Source organism: Rhipicephalus microplus, unplaced genomic scaffold, assembly GCF_043290135.1.
Source record: "Rhipicephalus microplus isolate Deutch F79 unplaced genomic scaffold, USDA_Rmic scaffold_23, whole genome shotgun sequence".
Taxonomy (NCBI): Eukaryota; Metazoa; Arthropoda; class Arachnida; order Ixodida; family Ixodidae; genus Rhipicephalus; species Rhipicephalus microplus.
The window spans coordinates 5,005,026-5,014,761 of record NW_027464596.1 but is presented as its reverse complement, the minus strand read 5'-3'; the positions used below and the strand labels follow the sequence as shown (position 1 = coordinate 5,014,761).

At 44.3% G+C, this 9,736-nt stretch overlaps 1 protein-coding gene across 2 annotated transcripts in view; it reads right to left on the bottom strand.

Moving 5' to 3' along the window:
* Positions 1-296: 296 nt before the first annotated feature.
* Positions 297-9,736, bottom strand: part of LOC119169418 (uncharacterized) — a 29,613-nt gene continuing 20,173 nt past the window's right edge. For both annotated transcript variants that reach the window (XM_075884049.1, XM_037420521.2), the window contains exons 2-3: positions 4,422-4,564; positions 297-2,835 (exon numbers count right to left, since the gene is read on the bottom strand). In XM_075884049.1, coding sequence (XP_075740164.1) covers positions 2,488-2,835; positions 4,422-4,517 — 444 coding nt within the window. In that variant the 5' untranslated portion in view covers positions 4,518-4,564 and the 3' untranslated portion in view covers positions 297-2,487. The remainder of the gene's footprint in view (positions 2,836-4,421; positions 4,565-9,736) is intronic.

The window sequence follows — 9,736 nt, the reverse complement described above, 5'->3', positions numbered from 1 at the left end:
ATAAAGATGAATTGCCGTGGTGGCGTTTGTCTAGCAGCTTCTTTGTACATTCATTTTCTAGGGCTCTTATTTCTATTAGCTTCAATTTTTTAGGCTAATTTAGGGATGTCATTTAAAGAGGAGAGATAAAGGAAACAAATTCTTTTGTTACCTCTGCATAAATATATGGAGGGCCAATAAATTTACATGAGCTGCCACACGATTTACTAGTGAATTGACATTCTTTTTAGAAGAATGAATGAGCTGTTTCGTTAGTCATGATTCTTTATGGTAGCACCCATTGAAAACGTCCTTGATAATTGAAAAAAGTTACACCCAACAAACGTGTTTTTATTTAGCTTTTTTGCATAATTTCATTACACAGCGTTTACACCATTAACGGGAAAGCTTATCTTACGCCAGTGAACACGTGATTCGGCTTACACAGATTGACCCAGACTCAGTTGAAGCCGTTAGTCTGAGTTTGAGTGAGGCAGGCTGATCATTAGTTGGTAAGCTTGAGTCGGTGAAAGTTTAGTTATTCTGAGCGAGTCCAGCTGACAAAAAATTTGCGGTGAAGCTGCTTAAGGTCGATGCTTGTCCGTTGTCGCATCGTAGCCACGCTAGTAATCGAGCACCGTCTAGGTGACTCTGTGGCGCTCGCTCCACTCCCACGCGTGCCTTCCCTCCTACCGAAGACGAATCAGAGAAAGCGCAGCGAGAGCAACTACAAAAGCGCTAGCGGCAGTGCCGACACTAAGGCAGTGGTATCTTCGAGAATTGCGACAAGACGTTGACCCTTCGACCAAGTTTACCATTGTCCTGTTCAAAGTTCGATCTCTCATTGTCTACGCAGATGACATCGAGAGATATCCTATACTGACCACAGTGGACATACTCTGCTTTACGGAAACGTGGAGTGCAAGAAAACCGTTAATAAATGAATTCAGTCGAATTGTCAGCACTGAAGAAGAAGAGCGTCCGGCGGGTGGTGTTGGGATTTACGTCAAGCTGTCCGAAACAGCGAAGAATTACCACTTACCACTCACCAGCACTATGGTGAGTATGCCGCTTTGAAGCTCTCCAATAAATTCATCCTAATGACAATGTATCTGGTACCGAATCTATTCAAAGGAAACATCATGAAGTACATGGACATCGTGTTACGAGATTATGAAACCACATATAAGAAGGAACCATTCATACTGACGGGAGACTTCATCGTAGACGACACCTCGATTCTACAACACTTCTAGATATGCTCTCAGATGCATATAATTCTATCATCTACTATGCGAGGACACTGCATCAATCACATCTTTGCAAACTTAACACTACATTTGATTTGAGAACCACTGTCACTTGATTGACCACAAAGTGGTTTTAGTGCAGTGTCAACGGAAGCCGCGTGTCACTGTACCATATACGGTCAGAAATAGAACATTATGTCGTGTATGCAGCGTACCACCCCCGTGTTTGGCACGTCTTTACATGCACCTTTAGTAGGTGAAATGTACGGAATATTCACGGTTTACCAGAATTGCCTCCGGAGCCTCACCTAATCATCTTCAATCACTTCGTGGATATAGATTTTTTTTTTGTGAGTGAGAGTTGAGTTCTTAGAGCAAAACATATTTCTTGTACGAGTTCAAGTAGGACCAATTTTGTCGAGCTATGCTCTCGACCTTAACGATTTTACTTCGTGGTTTCAAAGCTACTTAGGTTGCTAATCTTTCTGATTACTGACCAATAGTCTCGGCCAGCAAGCATTGAAAAATGAACAGTCACGACTCTTGCTTGGCCTACGCTGCAAGTGTCCTGTTTCGTTTTTTCGCTGTGCCTGTGGGACCTATAGAATGATAAAATTGATATACACGTGAAGTTGCTGATCGGAGGCATGATTCGAAAGTGAAATAGGCGTTTAAATGTTATCTCTCCCTACACTGATGGCCCATGCGGTTGCTGTAGGTATTGTAAATAAATAAATCAGCAAATATTTAATGAATCGTTTTGTCATAAATGCTCATATCTTCTGTAAAGCTTCCATGACATTTTTTAGTGTTAACACAAGGCGTGCAGAAAGACAGCACCGCTGCCACTCTGCTATAAAAGAGTGTACCCATGGTGCGAACAATGAAGCTGTTTGACACCTCCGTGCACTCGTAACCATGTTTGCTGTCGGTCGATCACGGGAAGTAACCGCTCGAAAAGAAGCAGTGAGGCAGAGGTGACGCATTGGATTAGCGTTAGAGGTGCCGATAGTCGGGAGAGTTTGTACTGATTCGGGATGGCATTAAGAAATGCAAAACTCACAAAGTACACTGCAACAGCTAAGTACATGGACCGCTGGTCCTGTCTAGTTCTTCGGGTGTACGTGTTTTTTGCGCTTTCGAGTACCATAACGGGTGCAGAGGATGTCAGTGTTCACATCTAATTGAGTACTTGAGTACAGCGTCAAGTATGCACGATGCAGCATTTCATTTAGCAATTACATATAGCACCGCTTCGTCACTGGCGGAGCCTCCCGAGATACGCGCCTGTGCCGTTATCAATAACTACGCCCTCGTGATCAGCAGCTGCTCTTGTGGGACCTAGTTCAGCCGTAGGCGCCGGTAGCGGCGACGAGCTGGCATCGACGGCAGCAGCAGCCACGTCCGTATCGAGGCGCCTCGTCTCGTTGACCACGTCCCGTAGCAGCCTGCCGACGTACTCGACCCGCCGGAATGTGTGGAAGGTCATCATGCCGGCGAACAGCGCCGACAGCACGAACAGTAACACGGCGCACACACCGAGGCACGCATTGCACGCGTGGCATCTCGGCGGGGCACTGGGCGTCGCTGCGGGCACAGGCTGAGCCTGAAACGTGGGAATGGATGAAATGTAGTGAAGAAAGGTCGATGACGAAGCACAAGAGTTATCCGGTGAGCTTCAGTGTCCGTAATAGTCTTAGTCACGAGCCTATGCTTGCCCAGATTTTGCGTGCTTGACGGAAACCACCGTTCATCGATGCTAAACCCTTGAGTCTCTTGGCTTTCCAGAAAGTGCTCCTTCAATAAACCACGTCACAAAAAGAAATTAAATATGGCTTCATTCGCGCGAATGGATGTTGTTTGAGTTCATGTTGTTTCAGCCATGAAATCCTCCGGTTTCGAAAAAAATTCATATGGTCTCACTGGTACTGCAAATGCTTCACGTGTGTTTTAACGCTGGGTATTGCACAAAGCGTGTGAGCACATCTTCTACTCGTGTGGGCTATGCGAAATTTGGTGTTCATACGTAGGCGACACTGTTACAAACGGCATCGTTACATACGTTACATACTACGCAGATCGCGTCTTAACGATTTCATCAAGTTGTCCTATTAGGACGCTCCGTACAGTGTATATTGCAGTAAAAGTTCTACTATTAATTATGACAGGGATGACAAACTTTCTGTGTACGTGGTAGGACTGGAAAGTGCTAGAATATAGTTATTTGTTATTTATGGATGCATTTCCTTCTTCCCCGTACTTCTGTTTATTACAATGAACAAACCGAGAAATGTTCGTCACCACGAATGTGGAACAGTAAAAAAAAGATGTGCTTGCGAACAAGACTTCTCTGTTATATCTCAAAAAGAAATGGTTATCGGAAACGAAGAGCCCCCAAATTTTCAACGTGTGTTGGCGATAAGAGTAAAGTATGCGCATGTGATGTCTACGTATACTATAGCGTGTAACAGTTTTTACGAGCACAGTAATGCTTTCCTTGCACACTTAGGATCGGGCATTTTCTGCCATGCAGTACACACCGGACTTCCAAAAGCCGTTTTAAATGAAAGGTGCACCAAGCATTCTTTGGCTACTGAAGCGTAAAATAACGAGTGGCAGTCCGTTCTCTGCAAAACCTTCTTTCGGCAGGAAATGGGCGCACAGGGTAAATTTAGTTAGTCTACGCCACTTGGAGATCAGTTCTACAAGCCTAAGAACCATATTGACAAATTAACCTCCAGCTTACCTCAAGTTTTCTATATCGGCTTCAAGCCTTTGTTGCGCCTAATGAACAAAGTAGGCCCTTATGCATGCATGGAGAAATCTTATCTTTTACAGTGTTACCATTTATGTGCCCTATAACGCACGTAGAGAGTGCAGTAACTTGAGGAATACGGGAAGTCAGGCCAAGGATGGTTTGTGAAAACGGGCCTAAGTTGATTTTTGTACAATTAAGATGCACACGGGTAAGAGAATATTTAACAAAATAATCAGTTTGCGAAATCATTAACACCGAAAACAAAAAAACTATACATTCGTGCTAAAAATAATGGATCTAGGTATAAAACGCCAGCGCGATGTCTTCAAAGTGACATCGGTTATCACTGTACTTCCAATTAACAGCCTTCACAGTCTTTACGGTTGGTTCTCTAGCGCTTGTTAGACTCAGACTGTGCATACGAGTGCACGTACCGCAGTAGGAGGTAGCGCGATGACGCCGCCACGTCCATCTTCGTGCGCCGAGTTCGCTGGGAGCTGGACAGCGCTGCTGTTGGACGGTGAGAGCATCACGATGGACGGGGAGTGTTCTGCAGTCGCACTGGTGCGGGGATTTTCTGCGAGCGAGAAATGGAAGCAAGCCGTTTGCTTCGTGGCTGTCCGCAGGTAGTCTTCCTCCTCTTCTTCAGAAGTGCACCACCCAAGTTATCCCGAAGAAATAATGACGATGATTATGCTACACTAAGCACAAGTTCCGATATTGCTATCTATATATACATTCGCAATATTTAAATATTTGTTGCTTCATCAGTTTCAACATTTTCAGGGACGCAGTACAACTTTTATTATTAAACGTTTTGCGAAACTACCCGCCTTTTGGCATATCTCCCAGCATGGGTGCGAACCATGGGTCACCGTTGTACGCGTCCATATAAAAGTTTAACGTATGCTGGTTGCTCGTTTCTTTATAATTTCACAAAGAGTTCCTGTTACAAGTTCTTTTAGTCCGAAAGAAACTCGTTAGAGTAACATGTAGAAAACTGAAACGTGTTGTTGTTAGAGAACTGCACGGGCCGGTTTTGCTCGAAAACGTCATGCTCCGGCCCACCGGAGCTCGGCCCGGCGTTTTTAAACATAGCCCGTTCAGGGACCGCGCCCGAAAGGTTTCGACCCAGCCCGGCCCAGCCCGTTTCAACCGATTACGCCTTGAGCATAAACGAGGTACTATGCAATCTTCGCGTTCTGTGAAGGTATGTCTGCCGCGAACAAGATATTTTTTAGAGTTTATTTTTAAGAACTTCTTTTATTGTCACGACTTTCCTTGGCACTGTGTATATTTCCGGTAGAGTACGCCCGAAACACTTCCAAATGTTTGCACGGCAATATGAATCATAACTGGAGTCTTAACAGGCTGTCTCACGTATGAAGTATGAAGTGTGAAGGCTGTCTCACGTATGAAGTGGTAATACTTTGGCGTTTCAAAAAAAGAACGATCAAGTAGAATACCCCCATAAAGTGAAAAAAAAATGGCAGAAACTTATATTTTGAGTCTACGAAAACTGCATACGAGATGGGGCTGTAGAGTAAAGGAAGAAGTCTCTTGGGAACTTTATTTATTGCACAACGCAACGTAAAAAAGCAATCTCTAGCTGCTTAAAGGAGGAATACACCACGATGGGCAGCGTAACATAAACTAACACTGTCGTGTGGACTCCTTGGCAGGCAATTTTCTCCACGTACACTGCGTTTTCAAGCTTAAAACGAGAATATTCTCTGACCCAACCTTTTCCCCCCGAGTCGCCTCCACGACAGTGCCACATATCTGTCAAAGCGAACCACACCAGTTAGCGAGCGAGCCACCATCCTCGCTGTTCCCTGACGATGCCTGAGTCGTCGTCTTCGGGTAACAGCATTCCATCTTTGAAAGTGTACGTCTTAAAGCGATACTGCATTAGGGCTTCCAAAAACACTCTCTGTCACAGCACCGAAGTGAACCAGCCGGCGGCTTCTTAAGCGCTCTCCGTTCAACAGGGCGTGTCGGGTGTCCAAAGCACGACCCCCCCCCCCTCCGTTTCAGGAACCAAAAGCGCAAGAGTGGGTTGCCTACTCGCTGTTAGACGAAGGCCCCAGTGCGAACACAGAAGCGTAGTGTGGCTATCTGTGGCTCGCGGTGGTGGTTGCAAGTTTGCAGCTCGTGGCAGCGCCTATGGAGAAGGATGAGGTATGTGGCAGAAAAAAAAGCGGTGACAATGGTGGGGAGGAAAATGTGGAAGGTGCAGATGAAGCCAATTTTCAACAAGACTATCGCCCTTGTTTAACGTCACTTCACATGGGTCAGGTGTATTCTATTGCTTTAGTAGGCTTCCTTTTAGACGGCGTCAGCTTTTTAGTCGACAAAATAAAATCAAAAGTTACTTCGAACAACAAAGTCGAACATCGTACACATGCCACTATGCGGACACATATGAGACCCGGGCCTAGTACGAGCTGACGGACCCGGGCTCGGCCCTGCCTGCGGGCTAGGCTGGGCCTTGACTGGCCCGGGCCCGTGCCGTGCTCTAGTCATTGTTTTGTTAACGAACATTGCATTTCCATTTTCAATGAAAATATATTGTCGAAACATCCTGAAGCGACAATAACAATTAAAAGCTCTCATCCACCTACATATGAATTAGATATCAGCGACATCCGGTTATAACTAGATAAATAAAAATATGAATATGTGCTCCTGGAAGAATTTTTAGAGGCCACCAATAGTTCTGCAGGAATGTCCAATTTCAACTTTCGCGCTCGTCTATTACAAGTTAAACACATGTGGGACTTTCTATATGGCGGTCTTCAAATGCGCAGTCAAGATACTTTGCTTCATATTCTAACGATTAATATCCGGCAGTACGACTAAAAAGAACGAATCAAGAAATACTAGCAGCATCTCTTGGTTCTCCACGAAAGATGTCTGCTCTTGTGCTTTTCGAAAAATTCCTTCGAACGAAACCAGTGCAATCATCATAACAGATTCACTTTCAGTTTGTCCAGCTCTTACAGCCTTAGAACTATTTGGAGCTCTAGCTGCGTTCCGCACATTAGCACTTGCGCAGGTAAAACTACTGAAATAATTGTGGGTTCCAGGTCACTGCACGATACAATGAAATGAGCTGGATGCATCACTTGATCGATCAATAATTTTGGTACTTCCATAGTTGAAATACCTAACACGGATTAGATATAGAACATTAGCTATATTACAGACAGGTTGGAAAGTGTCACAACATGGACAGATTATCAGCACTTCAAATTTTCATGGAAACCTCAGTGGACTCAGTCAGAAAACCTTCAAGTTAATATTTCCAGATTCTGGTGCCGTGTACTTCCATTAAATTTTTATTTACGCAGAGCTGGTCTAGGAAACAATAGGAAACTATTGAACATTATTTTATATTGTGTCAAAACAACGCAGTAATAAAGAAAGCACTACTAGCTATTCCATTTGCGAATCTACGTTTAGGTTTAACCACACAATTTGTTCTAAATTTCAGTGCCTCATTTTTGGGCCATTTCCACAGAGATGTCATTGATGTGGTGTCTAATTTTATTGAAGCTTCTAAACGAATTTCAACATAACGACCACATTAACAAATTCTTGAAAAAGAAAGGAGTCGGGAAGTAATTTTATTATGTGAATGAATATGAGACATACATCACAAATTAATTGGGTTTGACAAACTCAGCTGTCTGGTCGGCTCTAAAAGTGTGGTTATTATTATTATATTACTAATGCTTTTCTTGTTTTTTAGGGGCGAAGCTCCTTATGGCGTGGCTTGTGCGTCCCTCGTAGTACGTAACCACTAGTGGCACATACCCGAAATAGGTATAACATTTGACCTCCAAGGTGGTGCCGGTGAGAGATTTCTTCAGTGCGTTGTTTAACAATAAAAAATAGTGCTCAATGTACATGCCAATGGCTGCTAATGGGGAATGAGAGACAGGAGCATTCGGCTTTTAGTCAACGCGCACGCTGCGATCCCCATTAGCAGCCATTGGCATGTACATTGAGCACTATCGGACAAGAAAGGGTTGCTACATTATACTCGCTGGGTGTAACCTCCTTAGTTTTAGAAAGGTTTAGCGAGCGTTGAGCCGCAGGGTCATGAATACAATGAGCAGATACGAAGCGCAAGCCGTAAGAAATTAAAAGCTGAATCCTCCTGTCTCTCATTTCACATTAGCAGCCACTGGCATGTACATTGAGCACTATCTGACAGGAAAAGGTTGCTACGTTATACTCGCTGGGCGTAACCTCCTTGGTTTTAGAAAGGTTTAGCGAGCATTTGGCCGCAGTGCCATGAATACAGCGAACTAGTATATACCATGAACTCAAGGTGGTTGAAGGTGGGAAGTAGACCCGAAGCGCAAGCCGTAAGAAAGTGTGCGTGCGCCACCTCTCGTTTAGTCCTTGGAATCTCCACTGAATGGCGGTGCATCTATATGGGGAATATATGATAAAAAGATGCGAGATGGTGGGACTTGGAGTGTTGAATAGGTGGACGAACGGACACACAGACAGATGCATGGATGGACGCATGAAAGGATGGAGGGGCGGATGCATGAACGAACGCAGGAACGGGCGCACGAACAGACGCATGGACGGTCACACAGGCGGACGCATGGACGGACGAATGCTTCGCCCCACTCTCCATCATTGACTCCGTGGATATGCTGCCATTTTTTGTTTTAAACTTTCTAGATTTTTTAATAGCATCTTACTTTTTGGCAAGCAATATTGCAGTTACCGTCGATAGGATACTTTGTTTTCTCGGCCAGTCCTCCAGAGTGGGTATGTACATTGGATTCCAGGCTACAACAGGATGCCTAGATGGGTTGACGCAGAAAGCACACAGGCTGAAAAGCGTTTCTTACTGTTGCATCTGTCGATTTCCCGGCCACCCTTGATCCTGCTCCACGCTCGTAACTACGCCGCCGTCATGTCACCCTTTCTTGAAGTGACTTGACTCCTTGCAATTTTCGATACCGCTGAACAGCCGCCCGCATTTCTGTATGGTGGCAGTGGGCGCTTTGTTCGCCTCACAATTACGACCAGTTGAGACGGGCTCGTGTCAGTTTTAAGTCCACGGCCAGCCATAAGCAATGTTCATGCTCTCAGTCAAGAAGGAACAGTAGCAGTCAAGAAGAGGATTTTTTTTTTTCAAACAGACGATTTGAACGTTCCCACAGTTAAGAGACATTTGTAGAATGAGTAGAAGTTATACTGTATCAATGTTCTCCGTTGCCGGGCAGTGTGTCTAGAAAATTGTTCTATGCCTAAACTGCTGCAGTAGTACTTTAGTCATACTTCTTACACTTCATTTCTCTTCTCACTACCGCTTAAAAACGGATCATTGACGCAAGATATCTTATTTAACAGCAATTTTTTACATCAGTTTTTTCAACTATGCGCAACAACTGTTATGATAACCTCACTTACAAAAGTTGGTCACTTTCTCGTGTTACAAAAAATAGCTTTAGGTTCGGCTTACCGGTCCCTACGTGGGACTTAGCCGCGTTCGTGACTCAGTCGCGTTCCACAGGAGCAAAATAACGTTATTTTCCTTCTTTCCTTCCTTTCTTAAGGTTATGTTCAATCTGTGTGATCGTACTTGACATGAAAATACAAATGACGACTTAAGTGAAGCTTCTTTACTGACTCAGTGCCACAATATAACCAATGAAGTTACCGTCATCACACCTGAAATATTTGCGGAAAAATTTTCCGCAAGCAATTAAAATACCAA